At 45.5% G+C, this 17,356-nt stretch overlaps 1 protein-coding gene across 1 annotated transcript in view; it reads right to left on the bottom strand.

Annotated features, from left to right (window-relative positions):
- LOC126188553 (uncharacterized) overlaps positions 1 to 17,356 on the bottom strand; it is a 59,482-nt gene that overhangs the window by 27,416 nt on the left and 14,710 nt on the right. Inside the window, exon 4 of the mRNA XM_049930153.1 lies at positions 10,898 to 11,065. Coding sequence (XP_049786110.1) covers positions 10,898 to 11,065 — 168 coding nt within the window. The remainder of the gene's footprint in view (positions 1 to 10,897; positions 11,066 to 17,356) is intronic.

The raw sequence follows: 17,356 nt of genomic DNA on the forward strand, positions 1-17,356 counted from the left end.
TTCGCGTTAGTATTTTGCAGCCGTGACTTATTAAACTGATAGTTCGGTAATTTTCATATCTGTCAACACCTGCTTTCTTTGGGATTGGAATTATTATATTCTTTTTGAAATCTGAGGGTATTTCGCCTGTCTCATACATCTTGCTCACCAGATGGTAGAGTTTTGTCAGGACTGGCTCTCCCAAGGCTGTCAGTAGTTCTAATGGAATGTTGTCTACTCTCGGAACTTTGTTTCGACTCAGGTCTTTCAGTGCTCTGTCAAACTCTTCACGCAGTATCATATCCCCCGTTTCATCTTCATCTACCTCCTCTTCCATGTCCATAATATTGTCCTCAAGTACATCGCCCTTGTATAGACCCTTTATATACTCCTTCCACCTTTCTACTTTCCCTTCTTTGGTTAGAACTGGGTTTCCATCTGAGCTCTTGATATCCATACAAGTGGTTCTCTTTTCTCCAAAGGTCTCTTTAGTTTTCCTGTAGGCAGTATCTATCTTACCCCTAGTGAGATAAGCCTCTACATCCTTACATCTGTCCTCTAGCCATCCCTGCTTAGCCATTTTGCACTTCCTGTCGATCTCATTTTTGAGACGTTTGTATTCCTTTTTGCCTGCTTCATTTACTGCATTTTTATATTTTCTCCTTTCATCAGTTAAATTCAATATCTCTTCTGTTACTCAAGGATTTCTATTAGCCCTCGTCTTTTTACCTACTTGATCCTGTGCTGCCTTCATTACTTCGTCCCTCAAAGCTACCCATTCTTCTTCTACTGTATTTCTTTCCCCCATTCCTGTCAATTGTTCCCTTATGCTCTCCCTGAAATTCTGTACAACCTCTGGTTTAGTCAGTTTATCCAGGTCCCATCTCCTTAAATTCCCACCTATTTGCAGTTTCTTCAGTTTTAATCTACAGTTCATAACCAATAGATTGTGATCAGAGTCCACATCTGCCCCTGGAAATGTCTTACAATTTAAAACCTGGTTCCTAAATCTCTGTCTTACCATTATATAATCTATCTGATACCTTCTAGTATCTCCTTGATTCTTCCACGTATACAACTTACTTTTATGAGTCTTGAACCAAGTGTTAGCTGTTATTAAGTTGTGCTCTGTGCAAAATTCTACCAGGCGGCTTCCCCTTTCGTTTCTTACCCCTAATCCATATTCACCTACTACGTTTCCTTCTCTCCCTTTTCCTACTGACGAATTCCAGTCACCCATGACTATTAAATTTTCGTCTCCCTTCACTATCTGAATAATTTCTTTTATTTCATCATACATTTCTTCAATTTCTTCGTCATCTGCAGAGCTAGTAGGCATATAAACTTGTACTATTGGGACGGCCGCGTGGGTCTAGCGGTTCTAGGCTCTCAGTCCGGAATGGCGAGACTGCTACGGTCGCAGGTTCGAATCCTGCCTCAGGCATGGATGTGTGTGATGTCCTTAGGTTAGTTAGGTTTAAGTAGTTCTAAGTTCTAGGGGACTGATGACCACAGATGTTAAGTCCCATAGTGCTCAGAGACATTAGACATTTGTACTATTGTGGTAGGCGTGGGCTTCGTATCTATCTTGGCCACAATAATGCGTTCACTATGCTGTTTGTAGTAGCTTACCCGCATTCCTATTTTCCTATTCATTATTTGATTTTGTGTTTATAGCCCTGTAGTCACCTGACCAGAGGTCTGCCACCGAACTTCACTAATTCCCACTATATCTAACTTTAACCTATCCATTTCCCTTTTTAAAATAGTAACCTACCTGCCCGATTAAGGGATCTGACATTCCACGCTCCGATCCGTAGAACGCCAGTTTTATTTCTCCTGATAACGACATCCTCTTGAGTAGTTCCCGCCCGGAGATCCGAATGGGGGACTATTTTACCTCCGGAATGTTTTACTCAAGAGGACGCCATCATCATTTAACCGTACAGTAAAGCTGCATGCCCTCGGGAAAAATTACGGCCGTAGTTTCCCCTTGCTTTCAGCCGTTCACAGTACCAGCACAGCAAGGCCGTTTTGGTCAGTGTTACAAGGCCAGATCAGTCAATCATCCCGACTGTTGCCCCTGCAACTACTGAAAAGGCTGCTGCCCCTCTTCAGGAACCACACGTTTGTCTGGCCTATCAACAGTACCCCTCCATTGTGGTTGTACCTACGGTACGGCTATCTGTATCGCTGAGGCGCGCACGCAAGCCTCCCCACCAACGGCAAGGTCCATGGTTCATGGGGGGGGGGGGGCGGAGGGGGGGCCGTTTAATTATTGAGAGCGAAGTCGTGCATCGGACGGTGATACCTTGAATGTGGCGTCCCAGTGTTTCTCTTCTCTAAGCGACCGCATGTGTTGTGCGTCGGCCAGTGGAGCGGCGCGGTGGGGGAAGGCCAGTGTCCCGGACTCGAACAACGGACTCCCGCTTGCCAGTCTTCGGCTGTCAGATCTTCATCCCAGCTCACAGGTGACTGTTGATGTGAGGCTGTCTCCTTCCCATCCTCATGAGTCACCCGGGTATGTAAAAATCCGTCTTCAAATACCTTTTAACTTCTGTCTTCTGGCGCCGAGGCTGCTGCTTGCTATTCCAATACAGCAGTGGACTTGGTGCGTCTGTGCATGATGTAGTCTCTTCTTGCATGATGGTCTTCAGCACCGAAACTGACTGAAAACTACTGCTACTCTTCTTCACTTCTTCTTTCGTCTGTCGGGCCCACTGCGTCTCGCGTATTTATTCACTTCAGTTTACTGGAGGTGAACGACTTCACGGTCATTGCCTCTTCTGTCACGTTGAAAAGCTTCTCGAAGAATCTTCTTAACGTCAGTCATTGGCTCTTTGAATGTAGGCGAGGGCCTTTGCTCACATGTGACAACTGAGAAACACGTGAGCCGGTCGGGCGATGCCCTGACGGCTGAATTGACAGCGTCCGCTTATGTGGGGAGGGCGATGGCTTCTGAACTTGCTGACTTCACGGTCATTGTCTCTTCTGCTCTGCTGCTCTGCCCGCTGTTTGCCAGTGTGTAATTCTTCTAAACTAAACTAAGTTTTTCATTTATTTTCTAATTTCTACTTCACTCTGATTTCACTAATTTATTTACTTATCTTAAGTACCACTCAACAGTTCCTTCCGTAGATCTTTAGTGAAATGGTCTTCATGGATGTCGAATAAGTAGGAAAAAAAAAAACCTTATCGTTAAACGTATTCTCATTTCAGACATATTGATAAACTTGTAAGACAACATCTCAATGTGAAATACATTGAGGCACATATGATAATACTTAGGCCATTACAGTCACATTTTATCAAGCAGAAAATCTGTTCGAAGACTAATTCAGATTACTACACCGACGATGTGCACAAGTCAGATTTTACATTAACACTCAGTTTATTTGATGCCAGCTGAGTACCTGGCATTGCCCAAGTATGTATTTACTCCAATCTTCTATTACGCTAGTCCATTTCCCCCCTTCCCCTCTCTCACATCACCTCCTCCTTCACTCCCTCTTTGTCCATCTCCTTCTTCCCCTTTCTGTGTCCTTCTCCTCCTCTCCCATCTCTCTGTCTCTCTGTTGCTACCTTGTGTGTCCACCTACTCCTCCCCCTCCGTCTATCTCATCCTCCCCTCTCTAACTCCATCTCCACCTCCCTCCTCTAATTCCATCTCCACCTCCCTCCTCTAACTACATCCCCACCTCCCTCCTCTAACTATATCTTGACCTCCCTCTGTCTTTGTCCATCTCCCCCTCCTCCCTCTCTCTGACCACCTCCTTTCCCCCTCTCTCCATCTATCTCCTTTCCCCCTGTCCCAGTACATCGCTTCCTCTCTTCTTTGTCCATCCATCTCCTCCTCTCCCCTCTCTTTATCCATCTCTTTCTCTCCCCTTTCTTTGTCTATTTCCTGCTCCCATCTCTCTATTCATCTTCTCCTCCCCCCTATCTTTTCCCATCCCTTCCTTCCCCTGTCTCTGTCCGTCTCCTTTCTTTCCATTTAAATTTTTCTCTAACCCCTCTCTCTGTCCATCCCCTCCTCCCCCTATCCATGCCTATCTCCTCCTTTCCCCTCGCTGTGTATCCATCTCCTCCTTTCCCCTTCTCTCTCAACGTTATCACGCTCCCCCAATAGGCGGCTGGTGTTTGTGTCTCCAAAACATATGTTTCCAGATCGTAACTAATATCTCCACCAAATTTGGTTGAAATCGCTCCATGATTTAGGATGAACGTTTTACCCACGGCTTTGCGTGCATATGCATATGTCAAATATATTTCACATATATTTAACATATTTTAGACGTATTTGTACATATACTTCACGTGTATCTCTAGCTAATTTCGCCCTGTAGTTTCATTTTCAAGCGGCTCAATGTTTATGATGTCATAATTTCTGAACTATGTGCTGTACAGTGATATAATTTTGCAGGTACATCCAGCGATATTTTTTCCTACTGTATGCAAAATCTACTGTGAATAGAGTTAGTAGCGACGAAGTATTGAATTTAAACGTCTTGCATGATGGCGCAGTTTTTTATGCATCTCAGTGTTTATGACGTTTTATCTCCTGAACTTTGTGTCATACAGTGACATGTTTTCCTAGCCACTTTCAGCGGCATATGTAGATACTGTCCGCGAAATGTATTGCAGATGGAGTTAGTAATAAAGAGGTAATAAAATAAAACGCCATACATGATGCTGCAGTGTTTCACGAATCTCAGTATGTGACGTCATCTCTCCCGACCTATGTTGTCGTACAGTGATATAATTTCATTGGTAAATTAAGCGGTATATGTAGATATTGCCTGAAAAATGTGTCGCGAGTACGGTTAGTAGTAAAGAAGTAACAAATTTAAATGTTCTTCATGCGGCACTTTTACTGCATGAACAACATAAATGTAATAAGCAATAATTATTTCTTTTCATTATTTTGTAGGATTGTCAGCGACAAAAACTTTCACACAGTTTTGAAATTATGAGTAAATACTGTTGCAAGTCATATGTGCTCTCATTCTCAAGTACTGGATGACAAAAGCATGGGTACTTGCGCGTCGTGGTCTACTCTGCTTTTTCACGCACACCCCCACTCCGTTGATAGCTAGGTGGTTCTTACCCCACAGCGATTCTTTGCAGACAGTGACTGATATGTGTACCACGTTTGGTTGAAATCGGTCCAATGGTTTAGTAGATGAGCAGCACACATACATACATACGTGCGTACCTCTATTTTTATAATATGTATGGATTATTAACAACACTGATGAACCTAAACATTGTGACCCCTGCTTAAACGGCGTGTTGGTCCATCTCTGGATCGCGATACAGCAGCGATTCTGCATGGCATCGATTATAAGTCCGTAGCTTTTCGGATGTATGTAGCACCTGACGCGTACGCACATGTCACGCAATTCATCGAAATTTTGGGCCTGTGGTTTGTGGACACAGAGCTGGCGCCCAATAGCGTCCCAGATGTGTTCCGTCTGGTTCAGATCAGGCGAATTTGGAGACCAAGACATAAACGTAAGTCGACTGTCATGCTTCTAAAAGCACAAAATCACAGTTCAGTCGTTGTCACACGGAGAGATGTCCTGCTGGAAGATCCCATCGCCGTCGGGACTGCCATCACGCATGAAGCGGAAGGAACAAAGATTGCAGTTAAAAGTACCGTCAACAACGAACTCATTATAGACGGAGCACAAGATCGGATCAGGGAGAGAGATCGGTTGTACACTTTCCGAAGGTGTTATGACTACCTTTACACGCTGTGTGGTTCTTCGGTGGATACAGGAGCGAGGAACAGATGCTGTCCGTGAACAAAGAATTCAGATATTAATTTATTCTACGTCTAATGTCAAGTAACTTTGCTGCTGAAGTTGCAGCGTTCTTTCCTAACAGTAGATTCGAATGTAGAAAATATACAGATACAGAAGACTTATGAAGCTGTCACTCTTCAATACGATGTCTCTTCATAAGACGTCGAGCTCTGGACACTATGAAAGTCTGTAAATGTTATTCGACTGGAAAACACGCAAAACAGGCTCAGTGTATGAATGTTTGAACTTACGTACACACGATACTGGGGCTCCGGAGAGGGGATGCTTACATCTTATTGGCAACGGCGTAATCGTTCGTAGCAGCGCCCTCGTGCAGCTTTGGCAGGTGTAGAAACGCGACAGCGTAACTGGCAGCGCGTGTATTTGAAAGTGCGGGGATCGGATAGCGGACGATACCGCAGAAGGGACCTTAACCGCTGTAGGGAAATCGGGAAAACCGGACATGGATCTGAACCGTCGTCCTCCCGTGTGCTGACCATTGCATCACATGAAGCGATGTAGATTGTACGCAATAAAGTTCACATAGCACACGGCTGTCACGGTACCTTCAATTACTGCCACAAGTCCCATTGGAAGCCTAAGTAGATGTCCCCCATTGCTCCTACCGGCCTGCGTTCAGGGCACGGTGCACCTTCCGAACAGCTCTTCGCCTGGATGACGGGGACACGGCCATCAAACACGTTCGGTTGCCGCAAGTTCGTATTATGGTCGTATGGTACACTTCAGACCTAAGGTTATTTGGAAGCTTTTCCTCGATTCGACGTTTCCCATCTCGTTCTGATCTTACAAACAGGATTATTTCCGCCACCCTGTATAGTAACTACAGGGGGTGGACAAAAAGAGAGAAACATCGGGACAAACGCACGCTTGAACATAAACGCAGATGCTAGCCAATCCTGTAGGTTACACTGTTGTGTTTGGCCATGAACGGCACCCGTGTAATGTCCTCAACATGCTTCAAGTGTCAGTCGGTATCAGAACAATGTTCTTTCTAGTTGTGAGTGCATTATATCGTGCTCGTATGAAGGTGTTTTCATAACCAAGGTAGCCGAAGTGTTTGGTGTTTCAAGATGCACCGAACTGAAGATTTATACCGCATAAAGGAATACTGGAAAATCATCATCAGCCATGTCACAACTCGGACGAAAGTGTGTGTTGAGTGATCGTGACAGATGGCCGTTGAAGAGGGTCGTTAAGGAAAAATAAGAGGACGACAGCTGAAAAAGTCACTGCAAAACTGAGTGTCGTATTCTGGAATCCTGTCAACACCAAAACAACACCAAGGGAGCTCTTAAGCTGGGAACTGCAAGGCGAGCTGAGATTCAAATAACACTCATCAGTGATTCAAATGCCCGTAGCAAGAAAATGTGATGCCAAAGCCATAAAACATGGACTATGGAGCAATGTAACAATGCCATTTCCTTGGACGAGTCTTGTTTCATACTGTTTTCAACTTCTGGTTGAGTTTAGGTCTTAAGAGTGAAACATGGTGGGGATTCGGTGACGATTCTGGCAATGTATCGTGATATTCCAAGGCCACAAGGTTTTTCTGCCAGGTCGCATTGCTACCAAGTGTAATATTACCATTTTGGCTGATCAGGTCCAATCCTATGGTACAGTGTTTGTTCCAAAATGGTGATCCTGTGTTCCAAGAACATAGTGCCTCTGTTCACACAATTTGCATCGTCCAGGACCAACTTCCTGTTCATGATGATGAATTGTCGCATCTGTCCCGGACACCACAGTCACCAGATCCCAGTATTATTGAGCCTTTATGGTCCACTTTGGAGAAATGGGTGCGTGATCGCTAGCTGTCTCCAACACAGTTTCCTGAAATTGCCACTATTTTGCAGAATAATGGTGTAAGATTCCCCACAGTACAATGTTTGTTCCCAAATGGTGATATTTTGTTCCAAGACGACAGGGCCCCAGTTCACAAAGTTCTCGTGCCTTCCTTTTACCGACCTTCGCATGGAACTTCGCTATAGTACCTTTGTGTACACTGATGGCTCTCGGACTGACTGCGGTGTCGGGTGTCCCTTCGTCATTGGCGCCGGCGTTTTTCGGTATCGGCTTCCGGAACACTGCTCAGCATTTACAACGGCGCTCTTCGCTCGTATCAGACCACACAGTACATTCGGCGACACAGGCTTTTCAGTTGCCACATCTGCTCAGACTCTCTTAGTGCCCTTCAAAGGCTCTTTGTGTTGTACACCTTCCATCCCTTAGTACAACGGGTCCAGGAAAGCTGTGACTTCCTCACTCTTGAGGGGCCACAGTGATGTTCACGTGGGTTCCTGGGTCATGTCGGTCTGACAGGAAGCGAGGCCGCTGACGCTGCTACCAACGCTGCAGTCCTCGTGCTTCAACCCGCTAGTTTTTACATTCCCTCCGATGGTCTCTTTGTTGCCGTCTATTACCAGGTGGTGTCACTTTGGCACCATCATTTGTCTTCCCTTCATGAGAACAAGCTCCGGGTTATTAAGCCTCTCCCAGCGGGTTGGACAGTCTCCTCTAGACTCTATCGGCTCGAGGAGACCATTTTAACTAGGTTACGTATTGGGCATTGTCTTTTTAGCCAGCGCCATTTGTTAAGTGGTGCTTCCCCACCTCTTGGTGCACATTGTGCTCAACTTTTGACGTTCCGTCATTTCCTGACGCAATGCCCTTTTTTAACCGCTTACGTTCTCATTTGCGTTATCGGCCGTTTTAGCGAACGACGCGCGGGCTGTCGACCGCGTTTAACTTTTCATTCGTCGTTGCAGTATGGCGAAGGCATTTTAATTTTTAGTTCTGAACCTCCATTTCTCTATGGCGTATTTTAGAGACCTATCTCCACGCCCCTGTTCTTAGGTGTCTTCTCTTCCGTCGATTGGGATTGATGTGTAGTCGTTTTTAACTCCTCTCTTTGTCTTCGTGTTCTACGGTTTTGACATGGGCGCGTAGACCCTAGTTGTTTTTGTGCCCTAAAACAAAACAAAACAAACAAAGCTCTCGTCGCCCAGGACTGGTTGTGTGAGCACGAGGATCAACGGTCGCATCTCCCTTTGCCATCACAGTCGCCACATCTCAATATAATTGAGGCTCTCTCGTTTACTTTGGGGAGAAGAGTGCGTGATCCCTGTCCATATCCATCAACTTTACTTGAACTTCCCACTGCTTTGCTGGAAGAATGGTATAAGATTCCGTTGATAACGATAGAGGACCTATATTTTTTGTATGAATGCATGGTTTCGCAGCGACATGAGACCGTGCAGATACCGATCTGTGTGTGTCAGTGATAACGTAACGATAAAAGCAACTTCGCTTAGCTGGAGCCGTGTCCAAGGCGATGTCTTCAAATTTTCCTCCGGAAAGTCTTCCGGGAAAACGGTCACAGCCACGGACAGGTGTGTCAGGCTATATCTGGTGTGACACGCAAGAAACACACCAACAGAGACAAGAACACCACCGAAGAAGAAAGCAAGAAACTTGTGTTTTTGCCTTTCTGTGGTACAGAGTCGGGAAAGATTATCCGGCCCTGAAGAGGTATAACATTTCACCGGTGTTCAGGCCCCCAGCAAAAATTCGTTAGCTCGTGAGGCCCGTGAAGGACAGTCTAGGGCTTAGGACGCCTGGAATCTACAAGATACCATGTCAGTGTGGCTGTTACTACGTCCGCCAAACAATACGCACTGTGGAGCAACGCCGGACGGAACACGAGAGGTGCTTACTTCTACGCTATCCAGAAAAATCAGTGGTGGCAGAACACGCCTTAGAAAATGGACACCGAATTCGACGAAACATCTGTCGTTATGAGGACGAAGGGATTTTGGGATAGCATCACACCATCAACAAGGACGGCGGTTTGCAGCTCAGCCTGGGATGCGGCCATCGCGAGGTTAAAACGGGCAAGACGGACGCGGGATGAAAACATTACCATATATGGCGAGGAAGAGAGCACCAGTGACGTCACAGCCAGCAGTGCGGCTATATAACGACGCGGCCACGGCGACACAACAGTCACCCCACTCCCTGGCACGTCTGCTCAGCACCTCCCCCTCTCATGTATCCTCATCTTCCATTGGCTCCTTTCCCCCCTCCCCCTTCACTTTTCCTCTCCTTCCCCCTCCCTTTTTCCCGTCATCTGACCAGTTTCCCCCCCACCTGCTCTCGGGTGTGGTATGTCATATTTGTGCCAATTTTTTAGTGCAGTGTTTAAGTGAGTGTTCAGTGTTGTGCGTCTTTCCACAGTGTTGCGAACAGAAATCATGCTGTCGCTGGGTGTGCTTTTTATATCTCTTGCGAACAGAAGCCAGACTGTCGCCGTGCTTTTTAATTGTCTGTCTATTATTTTTCTGCTTCCTGCGTATTTTATTAGCCTCATCCACCCTGTGTTTTATGTTTTAAGCTCCAGTATTTTCTGCCATTTTACCATTAAGTCACCGATTTTATCGCCAACTGTTATTATTTTTTTATTATCTTCATCTTTTTGAAACAAATTCTGTAGACTGAAGAGCGGCGTAATAAGCTGCTGCCAGCCCGCCCCCTTTAGGGGGAATCAAAACTCAACAAAGGAAAAAAAAACACAGCAGTCATTCTTGCCACTTGACAATGACTGAGGAGAGCTCGGTCGAAAGCTCGTGGAATTTTAATCACCTGACGCGGCTGGAAGCGCGAGAAAGTTTTATTAAGGACCTATATTTATCCATTCCGAAACGACTGGGAGCTGTTTTGAATGCCAAGGTGTTACGTACACCATATTGAGCATGTTAACGTGTTTTCAGTGTTTCGATATCTTCGTGCACCCCCTGTAGGGTAGGCTGTTGAGGGGAAAACAGTCGCAGCCAGAGACCAAATTCATTGGTCTCACGGCGGCCCTTGCCGTGCCGTGTCCCGTCGTGTGTTAATCACGCGAGCACGCCTCCTTCTCCTCCTCGTGCACTGCAGCAGCACGCTGCCGCCGCCTACGACGCCCCCGGCGCTTCCTCTTGCCGAGATAATCAGTCGCAAATTGTTGCGCGGCCCAAACATTTGCTTTTCATCGCAGGCGCTCTCGGAGCTCGGGGTGTCCCCCGGGATGGGCGCCACCCCTGCCCCCGGGGACGCGCGGCTCCCGCTCCGCCCTCGCCGCCCCCGGACACGGACAGCGACAGGCGGCCGTATGGCGCGCCCGCTGACAGCGCCACCTGTATCATGGCCGGCCACCCCACACATTTACGCCGGACGCTCTTTCCGGGGAGCCATTGTCCGTCCGGGGAGCGCTGAATTGGATTTCGCTGTTTGTCAGAAACAAAAAAACTGCCCATTTAAGACTTCTCAAGAAAAAAATCAAGGCGAAGTACTCTCTTTACAAGATTTTCTCCGAGTGCCCCCTGTCATCAAGGGGAGACTCACATGTCCGTGGACTGTAATTGGAAACCAATGACTTCACCGCGTACCCTCGCACGAGAGATACAGAGCCCCACTGAAGATAATTTTCCATAGCACTTGTCGTGTCGTGCACTCGACTGGCAACCCATCAAATATTTAAATGCTGGTATGTGGAAAACCGGTAGCACGTGGTTTCCCAAATACTTCACGTGAATACAGTACTGTTTGTGTTTTACGAACACACACGTTTAGTGAGCTGTATAATAAGTGTTCATTTAAAATACAAATAAAAGTACAACGCAACCAGTCACTAAATTTCAAGGGTCTTTCAAATGGTTCAAATGACTCTGAGCACTATGGGACTTAACATCTGAGGTCATCAGTCCCCTAGAACTTAGAACTAGTTAAACCTAACTAACCTAAGGACATCACACCATCCATGCCCGAGGCAGGATTCGAACCAGCGACAGTAGCAACAGTGCGGTTCCGGACTGAAGTGCGTAGAACCGCTTGGCCACAGCGGCCGGCCGTTGCGCAATGCGTGAATTTCAGAAGTAGCACGGATTACGATCAGGTGATCTGCACGGCCAGGCTGTAGGGAACTGACGGCTGATAGTTATTGCATTTTCAAAATGCCTCTGCAGCAACTGCTTCACTGGCTGGGCAATGGGCGGAGGATTGCAATCTTGCACCAACACAATTTTTACTCAGTTAGCCGCGCCGTTGAAGGGTTGAAGTGACGACAATGTGCAAAAGAGTCTCATAGCATTTATCAGTGAGGGTACAGGTAACAAGACTCGCAGAGCTCATCTCCTCCCACAATAACCGATACCGTCAAACCGCACCACACAGTTTCCTTTGTAGAACAAAGCGGAACCGGTTGATATGCGAGCGGATTCTCCGCTGCCCGTATTCTGCAATTCTGTGTATTGAGATGTCCTTGGAGATGGAAACAAGCTTGGTCTGTATATAGAATGTTCCGTAGCCATTCATTGTTCACTTACATCCGAGCAAGCAATTCTAAAGCAAACGCTCGTATTACTAAAAGGTCAGCACCAAGCAAATCCTGAGCATGAGGAACTATGTATGGACAGCAATAAAGGATGTTTCGTAGGATTTTATGCACCCTACTCGTAGGCATATCCAAGGTTCAGGCAATGCTCCGTGCACTGCATGTTTGCACACCACCTCTCGACCCCTCTTGCAATGCTGCCGCCACAACTTTGACAGACGTCAGATCAAGTGCTTTCCTCTCACTGCCACATTGCACTTCAAAAATCATCTTCTCCGCACCCTTAGCAGTCATCGTACCAAAGCCTTTGTTTAATATCCTTGAGTGTCCAGAAGGTTTGCAGGGCTACTGGCGCTGTGTCAAGTTCTTGTAAAAGAGTTTTACCAGCAGCACGCGATCTCTCTTGATGAAAGTCATGTTAGGGGACTCGGACGCAATCTGAGGAACAGCCGCGTGCCACAGTGTTTGTTGGTACACATATTCTGACGACTGTCCGCCCCACGCCAAGGGAACCGGGTTCGATTCCCGGCTGGGTCGAAGATTTCCTCCGCTCAGGGAATGGGTTTTGTGTTGCCCTCATTATCATTTTATCAACACCGGTGGAAGACAACGGGAAACCACCCCTGGAATCACTTCCCTAGACGCTCATGCGGTGGACCTCTGACGAGGCTTCCCCCATGACCAGACCTGCCGTAAGGCAGAACACAAAGTTTATATTCTGATGCTTACAACGCCATCTATTGGTCAAATTTTCTTTTTCTTTCTTCTTCTTCTTCTTCTTCTTCTTCTTTTTCATGACATTTTCCCAGCGTCAATAATATGCTGTTCAAATTTGACCTCATTCTGACCAGTAGTTCTCTTTTTATAGCGTTTTGAATCTGGAACTTCAGTTATTGGTACCCGTACGTCATTGTTCCTTTGGGACTGCAGTGAATTGTTCACAACAAACTTCATGAGAGATAAATGTATTTGGAAGCAGTAGTCAAAATGTCTAGTTCCTTAACAGATGTTTACAAGATGATCGTGAGTGAGCACCAGATATTATTTTTATACAACTTTGCTGAGCAAGGAAGACTTTATAACACAAATACGGTGCAAAAACAGCGAAGTGTAAATAAGCAGTGAAAAGTGATGTGCACTATAGATTATTAAATCTTTTTATCACCTAAACGGTGGACTTCATGGCATATGCTCTTAGATACTGCCGAAACTTGGTATGCAGATTTCCGCTTCCAGACACTACACCAGCCACACTATGAAACTGAAGTCCCTTAAAACTGTCCTGCATTTGCGCCATTTTTCTTCACTGATTATCTGGAGGTGTTTTAGATCACCTAGCGTCTTTTATAGATGGCTTATGGCTGCCACTTGTAGATACTGATGTCCCCACTGGATTCTTCTTCTCAGCAGGTCACGAGTTCGTTGCTCCTATACTGAATGGTGCGAGGACGAAGAGTGGAACAAAATTAATTATGACTCGGCCGAAATAAACGAACGGACATTGACTTAGGGTTCCACAAATTCCTCTCTAAATTTATTCAAATTTTGCTGTGAACAGCCTGCAGACGCACAGAGACAGTAAAAGTTAATTTTGAAACTTGCAATATTTCCCGAACACCGTGAATAAAAGTCTCATTTCACGTAATAAGCTTTAACATTTAGCTTTCATATCCTCCTGTAACATCACACGAAACATTTCAGTGTCACTCAGTGTCCTATCCTTACAACAAACGCTTTTACACCTTTCAGTCCCGATTGCGACTCCTGCAGATGCTTGACCACCGTTTCGCGCCTGTCTCCTCCTGGTCGCTTCTGATTGGTCCACCTCAACTTCTAATAAACTTTCAAGATAAAAAATGGAAATGAGCGTTTGGCGTCATTGGCAGGGAGACCTCTTACGGGATAGGTCCGGCCGACTTGGTGCAGGTCTTACTACAGTCGGCACCACATGTAATGTTACGTGAGCCTCACTGCCTATTTCTCAACTGATTTGTGCCTGATTTCATTCTGAGAAGCTCAGTAATGTATGTAAATACCGTAAATGTAAATGTGATTCAAAAAGTACTTGAAGTGAAGTGAAGCGCAGCTGGACAGCTAGAAACTCTTTAGCGCGCAATCCCCGCAACGATAGTAGTAGTGAATCTTTGAGTATGGGCTTAAAAAAAGACGATTTATTAAAAAAAAAAAAAGGGGGACTGTTAACCTGTATCTTGTGTAGGGAGGACGCGTTGCTAGGCCGTCGCTCAGGAGGTATAGTTACATTTAATGAAAATTGATATTTTAGTGATAAAACCGAGTAACGTATCTGCAAGAGTTGCCAAACATTTATGTATACAAATTTTCTGGAAGTGAAGAATGGAAATATCTTGTTTTTGGAAAAGGAGGTGAATTTTATTGTCGTCGCGTTCTATCAATCGACAGAATTATAAGTGTACAAAGTTCACTAAAATACAGGAAAAGAAATATATTCTCTATAGTTTTCATCCAATACATAATAACCTCTCATAATTTCTTAATTACAGTAACTGAAATACGTTCTTGTACAATAGTACAATAGTAGCTGAACTCCACTTACCAACTTTGATGTAGCAGGACGTGTAGTTTGAAGGAAGTTTGTGTGCCAAGCAATCTCCTTTTCTGACGAAAAGCAGATTGCTATTTGATCTTATTTATTTACAACAGTGGCCCCTTAGGTATGATAAGCTACGAATCGACAATAAGGCCAAGTAACCAACAGAGTCGTACTTCAAATCTTAAAGAACAATAACTTCTATATTAGAACAAATAAGCCCTCGGTCACAAATACTAAGTCAAAATTGACCAGGTTTCGACGCTACTATGAGCGTCGTCTTCAGAATTAGACTAACTGTTCTAAAACATATTAGCTATATAAATTAATAAAATTAAAGTTTGTACTGACTGGAAAAGATGCAGTACTTACAAGACACATATTAAAAAATATCTAAGCCGGAAAGGCGACGTCATTAATAGTTGTGCGATGGCGAGCCGCTAAGGGCTGCTCGTACTATGAACAAGGGTTGCAACAAGACTCATATATACCCAATATGTTTTAGAACAGTTAGTCTAATTCTGAAGACGACGCTCATAGTAGCGTCGAAACCTGGTCAATTTTGACTTAATATTTGTGACCGAGGGCTTATTTGTTCTAATATAATTCTGACACGGTCACTGAACCTTAGCAGCTATGTTCAAAGTTTTAACAATAACTTCCTCCAAATTATAATACGTCACCAACTGGCGCAGAAGCTGATCATTTAAGGAGGCAGCAACCAAAATGCAGGTACCAGTCCGACTTAAAGTCTCAATCAAAATCAATCTCTCTCTCTCCAATCACATATATACATATTCATACTATTAAAATAAGTCATTTTATACACATTGGGCGACCTGCGCGCCAGGTAGGGATGAAATGATGATGAAGACAACACAACATCCAGTCCCTGAGCGGAGAAAATTCCCGACCCAGCCGGGAATCAAACCCACGCCTGTAGGACGGCAATCCGTCACGCTGACCACTTTTTTTTTCATTTTGTTCGATATAGTTAGTTGTGTTTAGTCTGAGCGGACGTCACAAGACATCCGTTCAAGTTGATCGTTGATTCCTTTACTCAGTTTTTTATTACAGAGAGCAAGCAGCCCTCTGTCCGAACACGCTGAGCTACCGCGCCGGCGACCACTCAGCTATCGAGGCGGATAACTTCGACCATAATTACAATATCTACAACCTGCCGTCGTACATCCCTTGTGTATATTCCCATACAGGGAAGACATTTTACTCGAAAGTCGCTTGCCCGGTATCGGCGGGTAAATACGATATTGCAGTGACTGAGTTATTCCGAATTACGATGCAATTCGGTTATTCGTGAACGTCCGGAGGAAATGGCACTGCGGCGTCTATAGCCGTCGTGAAATACAAGAAATGTATTCGCAGTTGAGAATATGGACTATCATCAGCTCTGTAAAGGAATGACTAGAATGAAAATTTTTGCTATACCGGGCCTCGAACCCGGATCTCCCGCTTATCGCGAGCGGTAGGCTTACTATTAGGCTATTCGAGCACGACTCACGGCCACATACAAACTTCCGTGCGTCGTCAATCATGCATCTACAACCTGTACTCGTACGTCCGTTGTGTATACTCCCGTACAGGGGAGACACTTTAATTGAAAGTCGCTTACCCGGTATCTGAGAAGGTTGGCCGTGAAATCGGCATCAGCTGACAACATTTGCTAGTTTAGGATGAGAGTAGTCGGCCCTTTGGGACGGAACTGAGATTTTAATATTAAATGTATTTTGATTATTACGATTATTATTACACTACTGCCGGCCAGGGTGGCCACGCGGTTAAAGGCGCTTCAGTCTGGAACCGCGCGACCGCTACTGTCGCAGGTTCGAATCCTGCCTCGGGCACGGATGTGTGTGATGTCCTTAGGTTAGTTAGGTTTAAGTAGTTCTAAGTTCTAGGGGACTTATGACCACAGCAGTTGAGTTCCATGGTGCTCAGAGCCATTTTTTTTGTTAAGTCCCTTAGTGCTCAGAGCCATTTGAACCATTTTTATTACACTACTGGCCATTAAAATTACTACACCACGAAGATGACGTGCTACAGACGCGAAATTTAACCGACAGGAAGAAGATGCTGTGATAGCTTTTCAGAGCATTCACACAAGATTGGCCCCGGTGGTGCCACCTAAAACGTGCTGAAATGAGGAAAGTTTCCAACGGATTTCTGATACACAAAAAGCAGTTGACCAGCGTTGCCTGGTGAAACATTGTTGTGATGCCTCGTGTAAGGAGGAGAAATGCGTACTATCACGTTTCCGACTTTGATAAGGGTCGGATTGTAGCCTATCACGATTGCGGTTTATCGTAGCGCGACATTCCTGCTCGCGTAGGTCGAGATCCAATGACTGTTAGTAGAATATGGAATCGGTGGGTTCAGGAGGGTAATACGGAACGCCCTGCTGGACCCCAACGGCCTCGTATCACTAGCAGTGGCTGTAACGGATCGTGCAGCCACGTCTCGATTCCTGAGTCAACAGATGGGGACGTTTGCATGACATCCACCATCTGCACGAACAGTGCGACGACGTTTGCAGCAGCATGAACTGTCAGTTCGGAGGCCATGGCTGCTGTTACCCTTGACGCTGCATCACAGACATGA

The sequence above is a fragment of the Schistocerca cancellata genome, chromosome 5 (genome assembly GCF_023864275.1).
Source record: "Schistocerca cancellata isolate TAMUIC-IGC-003103 chromosome 5, iqSchCanc2.1, whole genome shotgun sequence".
NCBI classification, from domain to species: domain Eukaryota; kingdom Metazoa; phylum Arthropoda; class Insecta; order Orthoptera; family Acrididae; genus Schistocerca; species Schistocerca cancellata.